Source organism: Homalodisca vitripennis, chromosome X, assembly GCF_021130785.1.
Source record: "Homalodisca vitripennis isolate AUS2020 chromosome X, UT_GWSS_2.1, whole genome shotgun sequence".
NCBI classification, from domain to species: domain Eukaryota; kingdom Metazoa; phylum Arthropoda; class Insecta; order Hemiptera; family Cicadellidae; genus Homalodisca; species Homalodisca vitripennis.
In genome coordinates this window covers 26464468-26490937 of record NC_060215.1, presented here as the reverse complement: position 1 = coordinate 26490937, position 26470 = coordinate 26464468, and the positions used below count along the sequence as shown (strand labels likewise).

General features: G+C 33.4%; 1 protein-coding gene across 1 annotated transcript in view; it reads left to right on the top strand.

Moving 5' to 3' along the window:
* Nucleotides 1-205: 205 nt before the first annotated feature.
* LOC124368819 (mitochondrial carnitine/acylcarnitine carrier protein-like) overlaps nucleotides 206-26470 on the top strand; it is a 55303-nt gene continuing 29038 nt past the window's right edge. The window contains exons 1-4 of the mRNA XM_046826220.1: nucleotides 206-463; nucleotides 4548-4662; nucleotides 8382-8578; nucleotides 13922-14042. Coding sequence (XP_046682176.1) covers nucleotides 368-463; nucleotides 4548-4662; nucleotides 8382-8578; nucleotides 13922-14042 — 529 coding nt within the window. The 5' untranslated portion in view covers nucleotides 206-367. The remainder of the gene's footprint in view (nucleotides 464-4547; nucleotides 4663-8381; nucleotides 8579-13921; nucleotides 14043-26470) is intronic.

Below are 26470 nucleotides of genomic sequence, written 5' to 3'. Positions count from 1 at the left end.
TAGAATCAGATCAGTTCATTCAGATCTAACATAATATTAAATTATCTGAAGCAGCTCTTATGTATCCAATAGCTAACTCAAACCACACGAAATCCTAGACCTACGTGAATCTGAAGACCCAACACGGCTCACAAAATACTAGGTGATCCGACTCAATGTAGTATACGAGTCGGTTCGGTTTAGCTCACTGATTGAGTAACCGAGTCCGGGATCAGTCGATCAGTGATCAGTGGCAGTGCAGCCGGTTCGCTCATTATAAGCACTAAATCACTGTAATTAATGACTTAACGTCTAGTCATAGTTCTAGTATTATTACGTGTGTTGACTTACTAGTTTCTACAATTTTCTTGTAAATCTTAGAAGCAAAATGAGTAGTGAATCCAGTCCATTTAAGTATTTTATTTCAGGAGGTTTTGGAGGAGTATGCACTGTAATAGTGGGCCATCCATTTGATACAATTAAGGTTAGAATATAATTTTATGTTATTAAGGTTATAATTTTCGATTTTTCACCCTTTGAAATATTTTTTAAACCCGCCTTAAATCAATGTCAATAAATTTAAACCGTATTATCAGTTGTTTGTCATTAGAATAATTGTTTACTACGTCAAATGAAGTATTTTTAGGCTATATAATTTCAGGATCCATGGTAGACATGAAATTATTTCACAATTAATGTTGCATTTTGTAATATATGTTAGTAAGAAAAGGACTGCTTGAATAGGATGTTATGTTCAAGATATACTGCTATTGATGTAGGCCTAGGTCTTCCAGGACCTATGCAAATGACCCAAGGCATTAATTTGAGTTTGAGTTAACTTATCTCAGATTCAGAGTTTGTTTATCATAAGAGCACTTTTTATCAGTACCATCATAGGGGGGCCTTTGACTGTGCCAACTCTCCCCATATTCCATTTGATAAGTTTGGGCTGCAGTATAATAAACGTCCAACACTCAGGTTATCCATACCGAAACACCAATTAGAACGATTTAAATGCTATGAGACATGTTTGTTTACCCTGTTAAGAAATCAAATAATTTTTATTGCCGTATGGCAGTTACATGCAGTGACAAAGTCAAATTTCAGTCAAATTGCCTCATCAAAGAAACTATTAATACCTAAGTACTGATAACATATATTACAATATTATTAAGAACTGGCAATCATTAAATAACAAAGTAAAAATGAGATCCGTTGTGGTTCTATAGACTAACGTGGTTAAAATAGTAACTTTAAAACTTACATAAATATAGGCCTATATTAATTCAAACTTAATTTGATTTAACTAAATATAAACTTTAGTCATAGAATATTACCTCTTTTTATTTTTAATGACATGTTTTTATTTAGTACAAAATTGTTTATGTTACTATTGTTATTATTACTTTCATTCAGTTGTGTGAGTCCGAAGATGTACTCATTGAGTACGAAAGGCCTCACAAAAATTAAAAACTTTATGTTATTGGAGAGTTTGTTTGAATTAATATATCATTTCCAATAAGACAAGAGCTTCAAGAATGTATTTACATAAATATACCTAATATTATAAAATACTTAATATAAAAGTAATTAATATAAAACAGTAAAGAGATCAATATTAACAGCAGTATTTAACAATCAAATAAATTAAAACAACATATAAATAACAACAATAAAAATTAACAAATAAATTAATGTTAAAAGAGGTTTATGAATAAATATGGCTCAGAAATAACAATGCTGGCTGGCATGAACCTAGCAAAGTAACAACAAAATAAATTTTAATGAAATAACAAATTATTAAATTGAAAGGATATATCTTGACATGTCAGGAAGTCAGTCAAAGAATAAAATGCGTTCTTCAAGAGCCAGGCAACTAACATCTTTTTAAATGTCTGAATGTTATACTTTTATTAATGAGGTTACTAAACGTATTGTAAACTCTTTTTGACATCACCGTTTGACTCTTCAAAGTTTTACTCAACCTACAATGACCAATAGACAGATTATTTTTACCTCTTATGTTATAAATTATGAACGATAGTAATTGTAACAGCCCTAACTTAATATAAAGAAAATTGTATTCTTTGGATAATCTTAAATGTATATATTTCTTGAAAACTATAGCTTCACTACAATACAATCTTATAAGTCTATAACATAATTCAGTTTGATATTATTGTTCCATAGTAATCTAAACAATTGTTAAACCATGAGTGTGGTATTTAAGTAAAGGACACTAGAGACGAGATATACTGTTGTTTGTCAATACTTATTACAAAATAATGTGTTGAATTATTACTTATTACAAAATAATGTGTTGAATTATTACTTATTACAAAATAATGTGTTGAATTATTACGTTCCTGTAATCTGTTACCGTGGTAACATGTTAGTTTACAAAACTTTAACTAACTCACTACAATGTAACATAGACAGATAAACTAAATAAATTTATAAACGGGTTAATTCAAATTAGATTATACAAGAAAATAATTGGCTACTAAGAAGTCCTTATGTACTATTTGTTATTTGGCTATACATAAGTTCATATTATGAATATAAAAAATTAAAGATAAAAAGCACTCACGTGATCTGAGCTTGAATTGGGTACTATCTCGAGGGATGTTTTTCTTGTTCCACCAGAAGTGCGGGGTGGTGCACCAATGTTGCCACTGACTCCCACACTGATGGCCAGGGGAATTTATGTTCGGTATTTTCTCAACTTCAGATCACGTTCCAGATCGTCCAACTTCTCCAACATCAGATCATGGTGCAAGATTTAGGACGTGATTTAAGATTGAGAAAGTACCAATTAGAAATACTTCTGGCCATCAGTGCTGGCATAGTGTTGGGCGCTTATTACACTGCAGCCTAAGTTTCTTGCCAAAGGTTAGTAGCCTTTTAGATGTCAGCATAATAAGGTTAACTCGTTAAATGTAGCTGACGCCTTATACTGCAGAGGGAGAATAGGGAGTAGCCGGTGCTAAACAGTAGACTCGACTGGTCTCATTTTTTTTATTATTTAGATGAGATTCCTTGTGGTTTAAGAAACAGTATTGTTAATATAGTATGTTAAATAAAGTTACTAAGTTTGGCCAATACTCTTTACTTAATTCCTTTTCCCCAAAATCAGCATCAGAAAACAAAATTGCTTAGACCAATTTTATTGTAAACTTCAATCTTTTTCATTATAGAGTGTCAGTTGTCACATCAATCTTAAAAACTTTAATTTCAGTACTGGCTATGGACAATTGTAAGAGATTTATGGTTTTCATTTGATTTCAAATATTACAACTTAAGGTGATTCGTTAGATATTTACATCTAATGTAACTAAAACAATATTCTTCTTCATAAATATTTAGACACATATTTTATTATATAAGATTCTATCCATATTTGGATGAAGAATGTGGACCATATATATTTGCATCATCTGTGTATATACATAAACTGGCATTGGTGTTATTATTAGTAATTAGCGTAGGGAACACTGTTATGTAACATAAAATAGTAGCCCTAATACTGATCCTTGGGGAACACTGTGCTTAACAGCCATTAATTTTGATTGATATCATGTGTTATAGATAACTTTAAATATGCGTACTGTTGTTTTCTATGAGTTGGTTATTGTAATTTTGATCTGTGTGATATTACAATCAGTACCATGAGTTTGTTTAAATTGTTCTTTTAGGACTTGTTTAATATACAAATACATATATACAAATGTTTTCTAGCTAGAGTTAGTGTATTCTCCGAGCGCAGGTAGTAGTAATTACACTAGGTAGCGTAGAAAAATTATATTTTTACATTTGTATTTAAATATTATATTTTTTTTAATATTACCTTCTCTCATTGTTTTTCATTTCTGACCATTTGTGTGATATGTTCAGCGAACAAATAGTTATACTTAATTCTTTGCTTTCAAATGTTTTCTACTGAATCATCCATAAAGAATTGTTTATTTTCATCTATTTTTAAGTACAGAACTTTCCAAAAACCAAGGATCATAAGTTCAATTCTTAAGAATTTCAGATTTATCACTAGTGAAATTATGCATAATTTTAAACCTATTTCTGTACAGAGCATTTTGAAGAAAAAGATTTAAAATTATTTCTCTTTATTGCAAAATACCGGCTAAAAATATGTGGAAATTTGTATTTTTCTTTAATTCTGCAAAAACCAAACTAGGTTTGGTATAATTGTTGTATAAAAACCAAAAAAATACATAAATTATAATTGTAAACACTACCACACACGGTCATGTTTCGAAATATCTTGACAACCCCAAAAAATGTAAGTTTTAGACGAAAACAAAACTCCCAATACTCAGAATTCTTATTTGGCAAGGTAAGTCATTTCATACACTGTATAAATGTCCTGTAAAACAAACAAGTTTTGTATTTAAAGGCTTGTTCTATCACTAACAGTTTAAAAATACTTAAAAAAATATTTCTGAATGTAATAGGCTCTATTCTTTTCTGCACTATTTCCTGTGACACCAAATTAAAAACTTTCTAGCCATGGCATAAATAAAAATAAAATAATATATATATTTGCATTTTAGGTGCGGCTGCAGACTATGCCACAACCGACTAATGGTTTACCGCCTCTGTACAAAGGAACTTTGGATTGTGCTTTGAAAACTGTAAAGAATGAAGGATTTAGGGGGTTTTACAAGGGTGAGTAACTTGGTTTACTTTATAGTAGCATATATTATGATAAAACATATTTAAAGTATGCTATTAGCCATTTAAATATTACTGTAGTAAGGTAAAAACAATAAAATTAGGGAAATAACACAATTTTTTAAACCATAAAATATCTGAATGTTGAAGATAAGCTTTATCAAATTAAAATTTAACAGATGAATAGAAGAAGGAAATAGTTCAATAAAAATTGTGTTAAAATGCCAAATAATTGGTAGTTGTTTACCCCAAGAAAGTTCACTTCTGGCTGGTACATACCTGCCAGTAGAACCTACACTGGGTACAGCAAAAACAGATGTGTCATTTTGAAACCCTACATCGCCGCTCGCACACCCACAGCAAACCATCAGGGAAGCGCGCGCCCATGGTGGCGAACGGGATGCCGGATCAAAACTAAACTAGGTAAAAAAAAAGAACACCGTGGTCAGCATACTCAGGTTCATTTACTAACACACAATATAGGCCTATCTAGTCAATATAAATATATAAGTATATATACTATAAATAAAAAAAAAATAAAAAAAAATAAAGTGCCTGCAGTAGTATATACCTCAAACAATCCATGTCAGGTGCACCTGCATACAAAAATTAGAAACGCCATAATTTGAAACAAGAAATGCCAATTTCACCCGGTATCCTTCGGCTAAGGGCGGGCTCCTAATGAAATCCAAGAAATAACTAAATATATCTAAAACTAACTTAAAATTAAATAACAAAATATAAACTATATAAATGGCAACAATAACAATAACAAATAAATAAAGAATATAAGCAGGGTATCACAGAAGACTAGAAGCAGGGTGCTGACTAGAAGAAATGTCCATCATGGTGGCCCTCCTTCAGCAGAGCGCAAAAGCGAAGGTTCTCTGCGACCACGCATGATGGAGAGATGACAGGAGGAAACAATTCATCTCTTGGACCTCATCAGTGAGGGGCCGTAAACTTAGCCGCACATGTCAGAAGGAGAACAGCTCCGCAAAACTAACAAACACTTAATTAAACTAAATTTTAACTTGGAGCTACTCCTAACTTGTACACCACGGCTCGGAGTCTTTGCCACTCTCCCGGAAAGGCCAAACGCCTTCAAATGGTCAGTGGCCTCTGCAGCCAATAAACCACACACACATACACTATATAAAACACACATGAGCCGGGGAGATATAGGTATTGAACCGGCTCAATTTACATCTGGACAACCCAATGGTTGTCCAGGAGCAGCACATCATTAACTGCAAATTTCAAAATAATGGGTTAAAAATGACTGGTCGATAGGTCTGGTTTACTGCAGAGGTTGATGTTTGGGGTGTACAGGATTAATGTTAAAGGCTGTTAATAATGTTACACAGGAAGGAGTATGGCTTCCTCCCTTGCACGCTTTGACTGGAAGAGGTTGGAGCAGAGCTGGCCTCCCCTTCCTTCTTCCAAGGTGACAAGGTTGAGATGGTGCCTGCTATCCTTACTCCTGGGGTCTCAACAGGAGGTCCCTAATCCAGACTTACCCATCCTGAATATCCTGTTACCCTGGAAGCAGTTCAATGGTCCTGTAACCTTGCATAGATCATTTCACTACCCCCCAGTCTAAATGTCAGACACTATTAAAACTCACTTCCCAAATAACCCTTAAGTTGTTGTTTACATTATGGCATACCATATATCTAATATCAGAAATTGTAGTCAAACAATACCTAACGTAAGACTGTTCAGGTGTTTAGGAAATTACTTCTTGCTGCCAAATGATCAAATTAACTGTAATGACCTTTTGTAACCATTAAGGTAATGTATATATTGAGTTTAGCTCCAGATAACGTTCCTCTTAGTGCAGCGTCTGAAATCTTGACGCTGTCACAGACTTGATCCCTAGTAACTGGAGTCATGTTCGTCTGAAGAGATCTAAAAAGGTTGGTGACGAAGAAGCTCAAAATAAACTCTTTATATCGACATCAGAGACACCCATACTACAAAATATAGTGTAGTCTATGTGAAGAGGTATTCTTATTGTCTCATCAGGATCACAATTGAGTACAGTACCCTTCCTACCAAAGCTACGTTATATACTCATTCTTTATACATGATTATAAATGTTACTTGTTGCAATTTAACTTTTTGCCTAAATTTTCTGATTTCTTTTTATTTTGCCATCTTTTATATTATTATCTGTTGTAAAATTATGTTTACCATAAATAAATGAACGTGTGAAAATCTCGGTTGCTCCACAATGCATTGTGGAAGCTCTAAAGATTGTGTCTAAAACATTGCAGTGCACAGATGTATCACAGTAGGTACTTGGATTGTTTTTGCAGGTAGTGTTGTAAAATATACAACAACCACCTACAATCATTATGACTAATTCTGAAATTTGAATTGGCTATCCTATACATTTTTATATAGTATGGTCAAAAGCTATTTTTCCCAAATAATTGCATACTCCAAACACTATATCCTGAATAGCAACTTCCAGTTTGAGTATCATAAGTGAATAGCCCAAACATTTTTCCAATTTGATTATTAAATTGTATACTCATTATGTACACCAGTTTTTAAAGTTAGATAAATGAACGCAAACAAATAACAGTTTGATTGGATTTAGGGTACAATAACTGTTTAATCACAGTGTTAAATTCATAATAAATACAATATTATTAGATGGTCATTTAAAGTTTTAAACTTACGAACTTTAGATTCTCTTACAAGTTTGACACTTTATTATACTAAATGTCAAAAAGTACAACACATCAGTGAATGATGTTACAAACTGCTTTGGTGAATGTATATAAACAGATCTATCAACAAGAGATTGACATTCAGTAATTTGTGCTTGTGCTGATTCAATCAGTGTAATTGAAGCCAAACTAAACGGGGACAAACAGATTTCTAGAGCACACTTCAGGGATAAAATCGAACAAGATTTAGCTGTTTATATATGGTTTTTAATATTCTACAGTGGTATCACGCCATCTTTTCTGTAGCTACTAAGGATTTTAGATGATTAAACTAGAATCTAGTTGAAGTGTGGTATTTAGTTTACCACACATATTAAGCTTGGATTTTGAGCTATAAGATGGCAGCATATGTATTTTTTTTTTTCCAAAGAATACGTGTTATAGAGTTGTATAAGTAAAAGTAGCCTATAGATTTTTTTAATTATAAGGTATAATAAAAAATACTACTACTCCACTAAGACATACATTTTAGTAATTTTACTCTAGCAAATATTAGGGTAATATCTAATACAGAATTTTATTTACCAATAAAAAAACCTTGTTTTTATCAATTTTGCAGGTTTTTTTATGTTCAGTGTAGTAAACTTTTATATTTTCATAAAATGTTTTACAGTTTCTTATGGATGTATTTCAACCATCTTTTGGCTATATTGATTTATGCTACAAAAATATTTTTTAAGAATAAAAAACCACAAAAATTGTGGTTTTCAAACATATAACTATAATTGGCTACTATTATCTTTTTGTGTGAGACAGTTTTATTTTTTATTTTATAAGAAAAAGAGAAAATAAAAACAAATATCAGAAATATTATATTGTTTTATTTTTTTCTCCTATGATATCAAAATGTTTCATTTCATGCTGAAACATATATTTTATAAAATACAAATCTTTAAATTAGTATTTGTTTTGGTACTTAAAACATATTCCCAAAATAGCTTTTGTAAATACTTTTATATTAATTGTTTTCAGGAATGGGAGCTCCTATTGCTGGCGTAGCTCCAATCTTTGCTATAAGTTTTTTTGGTTTTGGTGTTGGGAAAAAACTCCAACAATCCAAACCTGAAGATGTACTAACAAAACCCCAACTGTTCTATGCTGGTGCATTTTCTGGAGTCTTCACTACTATAATCATGGCTCCTGGAGAGAGAATCAAGTGCCTCTTACAGGTAATTTTCCAATTTTATTTTTATCATGTTTTAGATGTAGATTAATTTGAGTACGTAAATGAAACATTGATAATATTTTGATTTTCAAACATTTTGTACTAACCTTAAGTAACATACCTGCCGTTAATTTTTTCTGAGGAATGAGATTTTTGGAGATGATCTTCAAAAGGTTTTTCTAATTTGAATACTTGAAGAATGTGTAAAAATCCACTTTTTACACACTATGGTGTGAACATCAGGATTCACATTGAAAGTTTGTCTAATAGGAACTAGATGCTGATCTATACCATTTCAAGAGTGACTTTTACTTTATAAGATCTAATCAGGTGAATGAAGACAAGACCTAGTGTAGCATTTCTTTTTTGTTTGACACATAATGAATAAACCTACTGAAGCCTATAACTCAGAAGACAATGTTATAACACAGATCACCCTGAGCATTTGACCCTCATCCACAATGTGTGTAAAAGTTTCTTAACCCTACATCGGGCGCTAAACGGAGTTTTCCTCCGTGTATTTTTTATTATTAAAAATAGTACTACTTTTCTGATGTTGGCAGTAGTTTCCCGCAGTGTACTTCACGAGCATCTTTCGGGGAAGCGAAACAATAGCCTCCAGCTTATCTTTGTCAAAATCTGTCAGTATGGGGTCTACTTCCGTGCGAGACTGGACGATTCCTCCGTGAGTGCCCGATGTTGTGTTTGTAGTGCTTGGACGAAATCTCCGTGAGCGCCCTATTGTGTTTAGTTTTTATGGAGTAATAATCCGCGTGCGCCTAAATGTGGGACCTGTGATGGTTTCTTTTTAAGTTTTACAATATATTTTATTTGAATTTTGGAATTTTGTGAAATGGAGAATGAAGACGAGAGACTTGTCAGTACAGTACTAGTGTGCTAGGGAACATTTCAGTACTGTTTATGGAGTGAACATTGTCGTTATAAGAACCAGAAGGAAAATGTTTTGAAACTTTGTGTAGTGTGTAAAAAAATGTTTAGTAAAGAATAAATTTTGATTTCAGAGTAATAATTGAAATTACAATTGTATAATATCTCAAGAATTGAAGTAAGTTGTTTTTGTAAGAAGTTAAAAACTAAGTTAATTTCCATATATCATTACAGTAGGTTAAACATTTTTACAATTCATTGCATTATTCCTTAAAATAAATCATGTTGTTATTATACAATAACATTTTTTAAGATTTTGAATTTCTTATTTGGAAAATTCATTACATAAGAGAGTAATTTTTATTTAATTTCTAAAAATGAATATATTACATTGTAATTAAATCAGTATGAATATTTAAACAAATAAAAACAGTTTAAACCACTATGATTCCATTATTTGCTAACCTGGAGGAAACCTCCGTGAGCGCCTGATGGTGTTTCTAATTTTAAGCGCCTGATGGGGGGTTAATATTTAATGTTGTTCAAACGCTAAATATACAGGGTGAATATAAAGTCAGGACCCCCCCCCTCTATTTTTTTCTATAGGTAATATAAGAAGATATCCTTTGGGTAGTGGTGTAGTATGGATAGGAAGTTTCATTTTATGATATATTGAAAATTTTTTTTGTCCCCCAAAAATGCGAAATTTTGGGGGCAACCCCAAAAATTTCAAATGTAAACCCCTATCAAGTGACCCCTCATTTTAAAGACCATGAAAAAACTTAAATATTGGTGAAAACCAGAGATTGCTATCTCTTTCCTAATCTGAAATAATAGCCAGTATTACTAAAACAATTTTAATAACTCACCACGTCACGAAGTCAAATCAAATGTTCAAACTGAAGCCCACCCTACTATTTGGCAGTGAGACAAGCGTAGGGTGAACGCCTCTCTGACGTTTTGGAAAGTCTGAGGTGGTATTTGGTTGCAAGAATTAATAATCCTGTTTCTTAAATCTTCAAGGTTTGCTACTGGTGTTTTGTAAATTGCGGATTTTATGTGACCCCATAGAAAAAAGTCCCACGGGTGTAAGGTCCGGAGACCGTGCAGGCCATTCTATTACACCACGCCTACCAATCCACTGACCACGTAGCTGAGTTCCCAGGAAATGTCGTACAGCACGATGATAATGTGATGGGGGACCATCTTGCTGGAAATGAACGATTTATTCTTCAAATTCATGTTGATTCTCCCTAATAACAGTATTTATTGCAGGGAAAAATTGATTCTTGTAACATTTCCAAATACAGTTGACCATTGAGATTTCCATTAATAAAAAATGGTCCTAATAATGTGATTCCCAAAAATCCTTGGCCCAAACATTAACTTTTTCTGGGTTACTGGGTGTGAGATTCACGGAAAACATGGGGATTTTCTGTGTCCCAGTACCTGCAGTTGTGTTTGTTTCACATCTCCATTGACGAAAAAAACTGCAATTCATCACTAAACACAACGTTTCGAACAAACAATGGATGAGCAGAAATTAGTGCTTCCATTTCTTCACAAAATTGTAGACGACGGTCTGGATCGTCTTCGTTTAAACTCATGGATAAGCTTAATTTTTATAGGCGTGAAATTGATTTTTTTTCAGTAACTTTACCACAGACATTTGGGAAACATCACAAAGATTTGCTACTAATCTGGTGGACTGCTGCGGATCTTCACAAATTGTGCAACAATTTCAAACTGTTTGTCACCGCCTAAAGGAGGGCGACCTGAGCGGTGGGGCATCTTTGGTGGAACCAAATTCTCGGAACTTATTTACTAAAGTTCTTAAGTATTTCCTTGTCACAGATCTATCAGGTGTGTGCCAAATTAAACCGCCTTTCTGCCTCATGATAATTTTCATTCAAAATCCCGAAAGTAAATATCATTTCTACTTTGTCTTCGTGACTACGTGCCATTTTTACTCGTAATCAGTATTAGAATTAGATAATATTATTTAAAAACTTACAATGCGAAAGTGCATCTAAAAAAAATTATTGTATTAACACTAAACACATAAAACCTTCTCAAAATACTTCACGGAATAGTAACCACACAATACACTGGATAATAATTATCTACTAAGATAATAACTACTCGCTACCTTGGCTTGGCAACGTTCCAACTGACATTTTTATGAAAAATTGAGTACAATATTTTGCAATTATTCTATTTAAAAACGCCCTCTATTTAATGCACTAACTCTCATTGTCGTAACTATGTTTAATAATAATAAAGATACTAAAGTGACAAAGTTCCAACAGCATCATCAGCTGTTGGTGTCAGCTCTACTGTCTATTATAAATAATAATGCATCAGCTGACTCATACTGCTTACCTGTTCTCACAAGATTGAAACAAGGAATGGACTAGTTTGTACTAACTGTACTTCGAACCGGGAAAGCCCAGTCACTCATTGACAATAAACTCCTTATCAGTTTACTTTCTAATATTGGATTCTTCGTCCATTGCATGCCTCACTCATTGAGAACACAAACAACCAATAAACCTGTTTCCACGCAGACGGAAACTGTACCCAAACAAAATAAATTTAGGTGTAAAGACTTAATTACAATTTGTATTGGCTATGTTGTTGGAAATGAGATAGCGATCTCTGGTTTTCACCACTATTTAAGTTTTTTCATGCTCTTTAAAATGAGGGGTCACTTGATAGGGGTTTACATTTGAAATTTTTGGGTTGCCCCCAAAATTTTCCCATTTTGGGGGACAAAAAAATTTTCAATATCATAACATGAAACTTCCTTTCCATATTGCACCACTACCCAAAGGATATCTCCTTATATTACCTATAGAAAAAAAATAGAGGGGGGGGTCCTGACTTTATATTCACCCTGTATATTCTTCATAATTTTAAAAGTTTTTTATGTAGTTAAACCTCAGATTAAGGTAGAGTGTAGAACAAATACAAAATATTTAATTTAAAAGAATTCAAGATATCATAATTAGCTCAAATATTCTAACAGTTTTTCCCCATTCCTGCATATTGCATATTTGACATTGCAGCTAGATATTTGGCTACAATATCCAATGATAAAATGTAAAAGTTTGACTCAGTATTGGAAATGTAGTGCAGAACCGAACGAACAATGTAATTCAATCGTAGTTTGGTAATTATCACAATAGTGTTTTTATTCTTGATTTGTCTGCTTTAAAACTTCTAACAACCAAATCATATTTATAATTCTTAAAACAAGTTGAATTATCTAAATTAATAATAATTGTGTTTTACTTTCTTATTTGCTTCATAATTTAAATCCTTTACTTTGTTTAAAAATAGAAGGTTTAAAATTGTTGAAATAATATTGACAGGAAGTGGATTAAGTGCAGTTTGACTTTGAGGGTGGAATTACATTTGTATAGCAATTCATAAAGACCATCAAAATAACATAAAACAGATCAGTCCGTAGTCACAAGCATAAAATCGGACAGTGGGTTGTCAAAATACCCATTACAACAAATGGCACTTTGTTGTAATGGGTACAAAAAATTTCATTTCCTCTCTTCTTATTCATGCTTAACCCTATGAGATATCAAGAACAATAAATATCAATGTAATATCACCATTTGTCTAATACATTGCAAATTCAGATTAACACAAAGGCGCTTCATTGATTCAATGCAAAATATCTTAATTGCAGTGCAAGTAATCTACAATGTTGGAATTTCTACTTATTTTCACTGTATCACAGACATTTTATTTGAACTATACAATCAATTTAACAATAAAATTAAACAATGTTGCTCTAAATATTACCAACAAGGCATGAAAGTTTACCACTTTAGTACCATCTAAACCTACTACTTGAATATTTAAGTCAGGGGTAATCATGTCATCTCCTGTCACTATCATAATTATGCATAGTAGTGATTGTAACTGCCTATTAGTAAATATTTCCCTATTAGAAAACATAACCCCAATATTCCGAAATAGCTTGTATGTTGTTAGTGAATTGAAGTTCAGACCACTTGTTTAAAATACTTTAGCTACATCTTGTTCTGATTTCATCATTCCTTTGTTCTTGATTTTAAACACATTGCTTCCAGAGGCACGGTCTAGTCTGAATTTGGCAGTAGGAAGTTTGAGAATACCTTATTACAGAATGGTGGGGATCTGAATGCCACATAGCTGTATAGGAACAGAAGACTAATTCCATGCTATTGATATATTATGTATACCCATATATAAATACATTAATTTATGTTTGGTAGACTTTCCACATAAGTGAATTAACATTTTTTCTGGAATAACTGAACTTTTGTTGAATAAATGATACACTGTAAATATGTGTGACTGAAAAGGTTCATTAAAAATATCTTATCTCATAGTGACTTAAAAATAGCTAATGATAGCTTATCATAATGTTGTATTGTATTAAACTGTTCTATATGATTAGGTGCAACAAGACTCTACAGGGCCAAAGAAGTACAGTGGGCCTAGAGATGTTGTTCGCAAGCTCTACAAGGAGGGCGGGATTCGTAGCATCTACAAGGGCACTGTAGCTACTCTCTTAAGAGGTAACGTAAAACTCATTTCTGTATCATCATTATTATATTTGTATTCATTCATTAGGTTTCAGTGCGTTCGGAGGTCCATTAGCTTCTTTATTGGGTCATTTTCTGATAAGATATGATATAGTGGTTGACTCTTCCTCTTAGACGGAGGAGTCTAAGGTTTGCTGTTTACCAGCACTAGATAATTTACCATAAATTATGTTAGATTTCAGAATATGAATTGAAAAATATCAGATGTTGTAATTATTCTCCTCGTGATTTATTTTAAGAAACTGTTGTCTGGAAGTACGAGAGAAAGATATATTGCAATGTTTAAATGGTATAATTAATACACATATTCATCTGCATTTATCATTAACGTATTAGGTGAAGTGAATAAAAGGAAGTAAAATAGTTCCATAAGTAAAGGTATAATAAAAAATAGCAATGGCTAACTAGAGGTCTCTAATGTTACTCTATCAAATTTGGTTGCCAATTACAGTTTGAATTGTTTTATAAAATCCCCACAGTTTAAGTTACATTTACAGTTGTTGTAAGGCAGATAAAATATTTACTCACTAGTTATTTTGAGAACTTATGACACGAAATCATAAAACAAGTTATTATAAGAATCAACAAATATCAATAACCATGATTGTTGGACCGAAGCCCATTAGGAAATCCTGGGAATAACAATAGCCGGTTTTGCCCTGTTATCTCTTATTGTTTACCAGTTAATATGTGAAACACATTCAGTCCAGTTACTGTGTCAAAGTGGTGTCCTCCAAAGTAATTACTCCATGTCTGTTCATAAGAAAGTTATTGGGGGGGGGGGGGGACTTTTAAGGAAAAAAACTAAATAAACGGCAATATTAATTCATCCAAATTCCAATATTACTTTTTTCCTAAATACTGTCACAAGACTACAGATTATTTTAGCGTTGCATATCGTCAGCTGGAATCGTTGCTTATGGGAGTCACTGTTTACACAAGTTATTTTGTTGTTGATAACTTAAATAATTTTGACTTTCCTTTAGTGTTTTATTCCAGTTTTTACCTGTTTTGAATCATAATACAGGTCAAAAATGAGTAAAATACCAACAAGAACTTTTTTGGATGCTGGTTTTTCAATGGGCACAAACAACACATTTTTTGTTCCTGTATTTTTTTATGTAAATGTGCAAGTTGTAAATATTTTGTTATTTATAATACATTTTTTTATTGCATATTTAGAATTTATTTAAGTGAGTTTGCTAAAGTGCTGTCCTAATTCCCATATTTATTAATAGTGCGCCACTTTGCCATTAGTCGTTGACTGCCCCTTCACATCATCCACCAGCCCCTTACAGTAACACATCCATTAACCCTTTGAGCTCGAAAGACCAGCAGCACTGGCCACACCAAGGTTGCAGACAGCTTGCGTTAGTTTTGCTGTAGTTTGTTCTTGCAGCTCGTACATCCAACAGATGGCTGCGCTACTTTCATTGACAGCTCAGTGGCCATATTTGTTGTTTGCCTCCCAGATCGAAATTATTTTTCAATTTTCTCCATGTTATTTGCATAATATTTTAAAATGTTTAAAGAAGAAATGAAAAATAATTTATACCTTAATTTTAATTAATCTAATACAAAGATAAACAAACATTTGTATATTGTTAACAAAGATATGTAAATAAAAATGTTATAAAGTAGGCCTTTACAGTTATGTTATACTCAGACATTAACTACTATACATTTTTCACAATCTTTACATTTTTAAAATGAATAAAAGTTTTTTAATACATACCTATGTGTAGTCAAGAATAGTTAGCATAAGTCTTTTTAGTAACATTTTCTAGGTTTCTATCACTTCAGTGTAAAGGCCCACTACTTGCCATTCGTCTTATTTGCACAGTCAATGTTTAGAGAAGAATTATAGACTAATTAAAAATTTACTGCTTTACTTAAAAAATTACTGTAAAATAAAGCTGCTCGATAGGTTTCAGCATTCACTATTCATTATAAAACAAAGAGAATATTAGAAAATAACTGCTATGTTTAGTGGCCAGTGGTGCTGGCCTTACAAGCTATGGACGTATTATATCTTGGCCAGTACATTACAGCAAAAATTAAACTGCACTTCCGACAAAATGGCGGCGGTCAGCAAAGCTGGCCATACGAGCTCCAAGGACAAATTATAATACTGCCTTCGAGTGCCCAGGGTTGGTATTTTACCTCACACATAAGGGACCAAGCTGTGACTTAAGCTGTGAGTAGCTTAATAGCTTGTAGCTCTACTATTTACTTTGTGGTTGATGTTCAAACTCGGGTTGATACTCTTAGATATTCTTTTTGACCCGAGAATAGTAGAGCGGTAGGTGATGCAATGCAGCCCTCTAGAACAATACTTGTTGGTATACAGGCACTGACAGAATATATATGTTATGGTGCACCAACCTCATTCAGACAACCTTATAAACGTATTATAATTATGTTAATGTTTTGTAAAATATTTTATTATGAAAATGAAAAATAAAACTTTAAATTTTTGCCACCCTGTGCATGATGAGCTCAGAATAGCACAAGCCTAAATACGACTGCTATGCTGTGCTTAATGTGAAAAAAGTAAGCAAAACTATTTTTTTCTCTAAAAAAGTGTTAGTATCTTTTTATCATGCAGTGGTAAGTAATTTTGATTATTACTTTAGTATTCTGTCTTTTTGCTAAAAAAGATATGCAATGTTACACTTTGTTTATTTTTGTCATATCAGATACTTGGAGATATTTGGAGGTTAAGTGGTAGAGAGGACTTTTAAGTCCTAACTTCGCCTCTGTAAATAAAGACATTTTTCATTTCATTTCATACTTGAAAATATCCTGAAAACACGTAGCGCTACAGGTGAATATAGCCAGCACTTGGAGGGTTAAGTATTTTAAGATATAGATGCTTGATGCGTTGATGTGTAAATGTTCCACAGAAGTTTCGCCAAGCATCGAGTGAGCCCAAACTGTCGTAATGTCACTCACAATGGCGATATTGTTCAAAATTAATTATTTTCATGGGTTGTAAGTCAATTTATGATGTCATGTGTTGAAAAGTTGGAAAATGTTTGTTCATAAATATATTACAGTGTATATTTATTAATTATTTAATGTTTACCAAAAAGTGCAAACCAGAAAAACTGAATCTTGTATTTGGTACAAAATGCTATGACAGCACAACGTTCTCCAAGCAATGCTAGCTGGCAACTGAACAGCCTTTTGTTTACTGTTGTCATAGAAGACTTTCACCGAATTTAACAGTGACAACCCGATCATTTTGAATATTGTCGTCGGTGCTGCACTTACCATCAAAATGCTTCTTCTGATGAAAAACAAATGAGTGCTAAATTGGGGCTGTTCGGGGGATTCGCATTGTTCCTAGCAAAATGCTGTGATGAGATCTTGAGTTCGTTTTGTCACATGTAAACAGAAATTGTCCTACAGGGAAACGCGTTTCTCAATAAAAATGTCATAGAGAACACTTCTTAATCTTGAAACTCCTTAACTCATGTTTGTCCATACACTCCACAATTCTTTCGGTGAATTTCAACTGCTGTCATGCCTGTTAGCACCAAGAAAACAAATAACAGTATGTACTTTACAGTTGGCGGGATTCTCAATTAATGGGGGTGGGGGCATTTGAAATATGCATTAACAGGCGTAAAAGCAATCCGATTTTTGCTGTAATTGCGTCTATGGCTTGCTAACGGATGAAGATTGACAGTGTGCAAGCCCGGGACACTGACTGTAGCGCTGCAGCAGCAGAAATCCTAAATTGTATATACTTAAAAAACATACCTCGTAAATTATAACAAAAAATGTTATGGTTAACGTAACATCAGAAAAGTGTTTATACAGGGTGTTTGAAAAGTATGGGTACGGCTTAATATTTTAAAAACCATAGGAGGTAACATCTATAAACTTTGCACAGTGTCGTATGGCTATGTAAACTAAATTAAAAACAGTCAGTGAAAACACATTGGTTAGTAGAGTGAAACGCCGCCTACCGCATCAGAATACGACGATCCAGTCAGAAATGGCAGCGCATAATGTACTTCACAATGTGTACCTAAAACAACCCGCCATTTCTGATTGGATAAACCTTTTGAGATGCGGTTTGCGGAATTCAACTCTACTAAGTGAGCTCTTTCAAATGAGGTATCACTCGACCCATGCTTCAATTTAAGATTTCCATGTTTTCCTCTGTGGGCCGTCCCCCCATGGTTGGCATGTCATGGTAATAGCAAGGGAAAATAGTTTACATAGCCATACGACACTGTGCAAAGTTTATAGATGTTACCTCCTATGGTTTTTTAAAAATATTAAGCCGTACCCATACTTTTCAAACACCCTGTATAAAATGGATAGGACTATGGTTTGCAAATATTTTTCTTCTTGGAATTTTGGAAGCCTAGGTGGCCATAAGTTACTATAAGTATGTTATGTAGTTTATAAAAAGATATAGGTTTATAGCAGTATATAAAATGAAACTAGAGTTATGGTTGAAAATTAACCATAAAAAAAGGGAAGGGACGCACAAAATCCTAAATCTGTAGGCTGATGGCCAATGGTGCAGTGTAGCGGGTACGGCGGTTATCACAAGATAACCAGATCAAGCAACGTCGATAGTGGCTGCTGCTTGGATGGGTGACCGCTGAACGATCCTGTCCTTACAAGCAGCCTGGCTGTTGGTGGTGGTTTGGAAGTCACCTTTAAGCCTTTGGTCCCCAGGTTAAGTGTTAGAGAGGGCTTCTTAGCCCTAACTTCGCCTGGTAAAATAAGACATCTTTACTTTACTTTAGGCTACATGAAAACATGGTTTTACATACACTATAACTTGACCTATCAATAACGTAACCGTAATTGTGTAATTAGTTATTTATTGTTTATAAATTGTAACAGTAAGAACCTGAAACAAAAAAGCATGTGGATGAGTTTCAGTTTGAATAAGTTGGTATTATTATGATTTGTTATTGGGTAAAATAATCATTATTTGTACTGGATACAAATATTTATTTCACACACTTAGCGCAAAACATCAAGTGTAATTTAAAACTAAACAGTGATAGGTTATGGGTAAATACAAAAGTACGGAGCATCAATGTTTAGTAGACGTGTCGTCTGTGTCAGACTGAAATTGCTGAGTTCAAAATAAATCTTTATGAACAGGTAATTGAGTTATTTGTACATTTTGCATATTGCACAAACGATGTCAGAAGACGGCTCAGAAATTACCATTTCCAATGATGAATTATTTTAATTCAAAGGTTTTTATGTATTTATAGCAAATGAAATAGTAGAAATGTGTGTTAAAGTTGCTTAAGCAGTAATTACTATGTTGGCGATGTATAGGACGTTAGGATTTTCACTAAAAATACTGGCATCCTACATACAGGGTGAGTGGCTCTTGGTGTGACAAAATTTTTTGGGTTATAATGCAATGTAAATGTGATACAATGGCGGTTATAAAAAAAGTCTAACTCCAAAAATTAGGTTTGAAATGAATTATTTTCAGTTTTTCTAAAAAACCCGTGTTTTTTACGTAAATCTGACATTTCTCAGCAACGTATAGACATATGTGAGCAAACTACACAATTTTTAGATTCTCCGTTAGATTTTCGATTTGAAAAAGTTATCGATTCAAACGATAAGAAAAGAAAATTAAGCTTCAGGTCGATTTAAATGGCAAAGTTGCTAAGTTTCAGAAAAACTGAAATATCAGTGAACCCCATCTTTTTACCCACACCTGTACACAAGAATGTGTCAATTGATATTAAAAACTTTGCCATTTAATAGGCTTTATAAACGGTATGCCATATGACCGTAGTTAGGTATTCGGTTACCTACTTTTATCGGTTTAAATATTACAAAACATGCAAGCTACAAAAAGATTAACACAATTTAATAACAACTGTACTTAATTTTTATGTTTTATAAAACTGCCTAATAAAATAAGGAATTGAAAATTAAAAAAAAAGTAAAGCAGTTTAAACATTAAAGTCAAATCATTGCAGTTCATTCTAAAAATGGCGACCTTCTTTTCTCACACACAGCATGGATAGGTAGGTCATGTTGCAAAAAATCTAAGTAGATTGTTCCATTTACAGTTCCATCAAATATGTGAGGGCCAATCAGTTGGTCGCCTAAGACTCCACACCAGACATTAATACTAAAACGCGTTTGAAAGGATTGTTCCCTTGTCCAGTGTGGGTTTTGTTGATCCCAGTGGTGCATATTATGACAATTGAAAATTCCTGCTGTTGTAAATAATGACTCATCAGTCCAAAGGATTTTTTTTCGATAAAAATGACGCTGCCCTATGTCTCTGTTTAGCAACCAAACGACAGATTTGTAGTCTAGGAGCATAATCAGTTGCTTTCAGACCTTGAACAGGCGTAAAAATGGTATGGATGGAACTTATTCTTATGCAAAATGTCCAAAACCTACGTCTCTAGCAAGTTATCTACTACTAACTTCTGGATCATTCCATACTGAATTTAAAACTACTTCATCCAATCCTACATCATGAACAATGTGTCCTACTTCGTTAGGTCTTTTGTGAAACTGTACCTCCCTCCACAAGACGTTGATGGAGTCTTGAGAACACAGAATGACTGGGAAGTCAGGCGATCAGGATAGCGAGCTTGATACTCTCTTTCGGCAGTACGAGCATTTACATCACAAAACCCGTAAATAAAGTGCATATCACCGTATTCTAGAGTAGTGAACTCCATGGCAGCCTACACTTGACTAAATTTAGCAGAAAAATAGTTTATTGGAGGTAGAAGTAATTCATGTGGACACTGGTCTTACAAAACAAGATAAGGAATGTACAATACTGGTGAAAGTGATAAAATAAGGAATTAAAACATTGATAAAGGATGCGGGACCATTAATCCATAACTAGCATCCATAAATTATTTTAAACTGTTTTTATTTTTTTAAATCTTCAATTCCTTGTTTTATGAGGCCGTTTTTATAAATCATAAAATTTAAGTACATTTGTTATTAAATTGTGTTAATCTTTTTGTAGCTTGCATGTTTTTGTAATATTTAAACCGATAAAAGTAGGTAACCGAATACCTAACTACGGTCATATGGCATACCGTTTTAAAAGCCTATTAAATCGCAAAGTTTTTAATATCACTTGACACATTCTTGTGTACAGGGTGTGGTAAAAAGATGGGGTTCAATGATATTTCAGTTTTTCTGAAACTTAGCAACTTTGCCATTTAAATCGACCCCTGAAGCTTAATTTTCTTTTCTTACCGTTTGAACCGATAACTTTTTTAAATTTAAAATTTAACGGAGAATCTAAAAATTGTGTAGTTTGCTCACATATGTCTATACGTTGCAGAGAAATATCAGATTTACGTACAAAAAATACGAGTCTTTTTAGAAAAAAAACTGAAAATAATTCATTTCAGACCTAATTTTTGGAGTTAGACTTTTTTATAACCGCCATTGTATCACATTTACATTGCATTTATAACCCAAAAAATTTTGTCACACCAAGAGCCACTCACCCTGTATAGAGCATCTGAATTTTGCCACATCAACATCTTGTGGAAACTTTGATTTTTTTCTTGTATTGACTGCTTATAGAATCCAAAGGCAAACTTCATTATCTGCTAAAGCTTATGAAATGCAGATTGCATAAATATATATTTTGTTACTCCGTGTATTTGCAGCCTGTTGCTTTAGAGATTATGTCTGCAAATTTGCCAATTATTTTGTGATATTTTTCACAGATACTGTATAACGTGACCTGTGATATTTGACAAGGCTTTATATACAAACTAAGGTTTCTATGAAAATAAACAGCAATAATATTTGTTTATAATATTGTATGAGAAGGAACAAGATCTCCAGAAATCTCATTATGTTAAACAAACTTTTTAAATGGTTTTAGAATTTTGGTTTTTTATTAGTGAATGAATAAGCAGTCTTTTTTCTCATCAAAGACACTATTGTCCTGTCTGACCTGGAACTCAATATTCAAATGACTGTCGCCATTGTATGCTTATGTGGTTTGAACTGGCTTCTCATAATTGGATTTGTGCATTATCGACTTGATCTATTTAACTTTGTGCCTGTATGCATAACAATGGCATACAGCAATTAGACGTAAAAAATAGGTATGTTTAATTTTGTAACACTAGACCAATAAAGTAATGTGCTAAACTAAAATAATGTTCTTATTTAGAGAAACCTGATAATAGAGTATCACCATGCAAATGGCCCTATGGATTGTAATGTTCAAATTTATATTTATTTGTAGGTATTTTAGTATCTGGTTAGTTGTAAATCTGGATTTGTAAAAAATGTATCTTAAAAGCTAATATAAATAATAATAATTCAACATGAAACCAAATGGGAGCAGTAAAGTTATTTTAAAAAATCACTTATAATTTTTGAATTGATTACAAAGACATGTAAGCAATTAATCTTTTTACTTCAAAAATTATTTGTAGCTGAAATACGAGGGCTGTTTTTTTTTCAAGTTCCGATAGGCCATAAATAATAAACACATTGAGATAAAAAGATGATTTTATTACCAAAAGATTCGTAATTTCTTACTTATTTTTCTACGTAGTCACCAAAAATGTTGAGGCACTTGTCGTAGCGAGAGACAAGCTTTCCTATACCCTCCTCGAAGAAGTCTGCCGCCAGTGAGCTCAGGTAGACCCTTACAGTTGCTTGAAGCTCTTCGTTGTCAGCGAAGCGTCGTCCACCTAACCACGCCTTCATTTCTCGAAAGAGGTGATAGTCACTGGGCGCCAAGTCAGGACTATACGGCGGATGGTCGAAAAACTTCCCATTTGAACTTTTGCAGAAGTTGTTTTGTGACATTGGCACTATGCGGTCGTGCATTATCGTGGATCAGGACCACGCCGGATGACAGCATTCCTCTCCGTTTGTTTTGTATTGCTCTCCAGAGGCGATGTAGAGTCTCACAGTATGATTCCTTTGTTATCGTTGTTCCCTGTTGCATGAACTCAACCAGAAGCACACCTTTTTGGTCCCAAAACACTGTAGCCATTGTTTTCCTTTTGGTCAAAGTCTGCTTGAATTTTTTGGGCTTGCTAGGGGAGTGAGTGTGCATCCATTGCTTTGATTGTTCCTTGGTTTCTGGATTTTCATACAGGACCCAAGTTTCATCCCCAGTAACAATAGACTTTAAAAAACTGTCTTTCTCGTTGTCATATCGCGTCAGAAAAGTTAGGGCTGACGCCATTCGCTTCGTTTTGTGATCCTCACTCAACATTTTGGGTACCCAACGGGCACACAATTTTCGGTACCCTAGCTCGGTGGTCACAATCTTGTACAAGGAAGACCTTGAAATGGCTGGAAATTCGGTAGAAAGTTCATCAATTGTAAACCTCCGTTTCTCCCGGATCGCTTGGTCAACTCGTTCAACCAAACTTGCAGTAGCGACCGACTTGCGTCCTTGACCGCCTTCGTCATGGACGTCTGTTCGACCTTCAGCAAATAGCCTACACCATTTTCTTATCGCGCTATCACTCATACAGTGTTCACCATACACAACACTCATTCTGCGATGGATTTCAGCAGCACTACATCCTTCAGCTTGAAGGAAACGAATCACACTTCGCAACTCACAACTGGCGGGAGAATTGATCGTAGCGGCCATCTTTACTCGCCCGTAGCTCGGCTACGACTGATGGATTGGAGCCGGCAACGGCGTTGGTTGTAGTGGGGGAGCGGCGCAATTGCACAACACGCAGCCCCGCCTCCCGCCACTACGCTGGTTATTTGGAGAAACAAACGGAACTTGAAAAAAAAACAGCCCTCGTATAAATTCGATTGTAAAAAATTACATAACGATCAAAGATAGAATGGCACCTAAAAATCTGGTAATTATAGCTTTAATGTGTTGCAGAAACGGTTTGACTTCTGTCAAGATGTGATTTATAATTTTTTTGTTCTGTAAACAATGATCAGGATTTTAATTATTTTTCTCACGTTATTGAATCATCACGGTTAACCCAATTAATTAGACATGTTTGATCCAACCCCTAATAATTATTATAATCAGTATTATATCAGTAATAATATTATAATTATTATATCATATTATAATCAGTAGTTAAAGTTTATTTTACACACAAACACTTTGGGGATTTATCATAGCCCAGTGTTGAAATGGCCATGTGTTTGAGTTTTGCTGCTATGTTTTGCAAAATATTTTTTGTTTTAAATAATGTTACAAGATTCAGTTCTCAGAAAGTCTGCAGATAGTGTTTTATATATATATAATAAAACTTTAGTAGTCTAAAAGCTACTTGAACCAAGGCAGAACTGAGTTATGAGACCTTGAAGGAAACAGTATTTTTCTGGACATTTACCATCGTTCAGTGATACAATACAATCAGTAACACTTGGTTTTAAGATCTGGCTGTTGTGGTTCCTGATTGATACATCACAACGCTCTGGTATGTTTTGTTTACTTTAACCTAGGTTGTAGTTGTGCATTAGTTTAGTCATTTACCTGAAGAAAAGATCAGATTGCCCATCTCGAAACCAAGTGTTACTGATTGTGTTATATCACTGAACAATGCAAATGTCCGGCAAAATCCTGTTTCCTTCACAATCCTTCCATCATAAAAAACAAACTTCAAACAAGGAATTATGGGACCTCTTATTATCTATTCTAAAACTATATTATATGCAGACGACACAACCATTTTAAGTAGTAGTAATGATCTGAATGAATTGAAACAAACTTCAATGGAATCCATTCAACAAGCATCATTGTGGTTTAACTCCAATGGATTTTTGTTGAATGAAAACAAGTCACAGCATATAGTTTTTAGCCTGAGACAAGTAAATTACAATATTTATTCTGATATTGAATTGTTGGATAATGTGAAGTTGTTGGGTGTTTGTGTGAATGATCATTTAACATGGGGACTCCACATTGATCATCTATCAGCTAAGCTGTCCAGGATTGTTTACCTCTTAAGACGTCTCACGTGTTGTGTGCACACTGATTACCCCAGAACGGCATATTTGCTTTCTTTCAATCAGTGCTCAGATATGGCCTTATTCTATGGGGAAACTGCAGTAGAATATCAGAAATTTTTTACTATACAAAAGAAAGCCATTAGAATTATTGCACGTTGTGAACCATTAGCTCACTGTAAACCAATTTTTATTGCAAATAAAAATTCAAACAATATTTAACTTATATATATTTGATATTGTGCTCTACATACTCAAACATCCTGAACCTCTGAAGACATACAGTGACAGACATATGTATAACACCAGAAATAAAGAAAGTGTATCCATAGAATTTTATAGACTAAACAAAACTATTAATAGTCACACAGTTATTGCTTTGAAAGTATATAACTTTTTAAGACCACTTATCTTGAAATATAGTTTTAATGAATTTAAACAAAAATTGTATTCCTGGCTTTTAGTCAATCCATTTTATTCATTGAAAGAATTTTTTGACTGTAGAACTGTTAGTTTCTAGACATAACCTATTTAGTTTAATGATTAGATTTTAAATGTTAATGTCATGGTTTTTTATTTATACAAACTATATTAAAAAATTTATCAATGTTATATAATTCTGTTGTTGTAATTTCTGAGGCTGTGTTTTTACTTGTTGTTGTTATTTGTTATTTGTTTATTTGTTACATACCTGTTTTAATTTGTTATTTATTTATTTATATTTTAAAATAATTTAAATTGTGGCGTGACTGTTTTGGCAACTTCATGTTTTGGGTACCAAATTTTCCTTGTCTGGACTTATGCTAGTTTTTATATATTTTATACATGACTTGTGTCGATGCTCGTGTAAGCTCTATGACAATAAACATATTCTTATTCTTATTGGTTTTTTTGGGAATATAAAAAGGATAAACTGTAAGTAGTAAATTTCTGCTTTTGATTGTAGTATAATCCTTAATACTTTTAGGTTTATTTTGTCTTATACAGAGTGAATCACAAAGAGATATTCACGTTTGATTTCCTATTGCTTGCTCATTCTTCCACTGGAAGACTACATGAACGAAAATGTGCAAGAAAATGGAGCTGAATTTCTAGGGATAGTTGATGATGGCTTATCATGTGCTGGACATGTGGACTTGCTCTGCAAAAAACTAAACACCTGCCTCTTTGTACTAAAACGCATAACTTATATTTCTGATATTACTACAGCAATAGTAACATATCACTCACTCTTTAAATCCCACCTGAGGTTTCTATACCCCAGCAGGTAACTTCCAAAGAATCTTGACTCTACAAATAACAGTCTTACAAATGCTTGGAAACATTGGCCTGAGAGATAGCTGCAGAGAAACCTTCAAAAAGTGAGAATCGTGACAATTGTATCACTTACACCCAAAAAGTGTTCCTACATGCTGATAGTAAAGAATTGCCCTGGCACCATGATC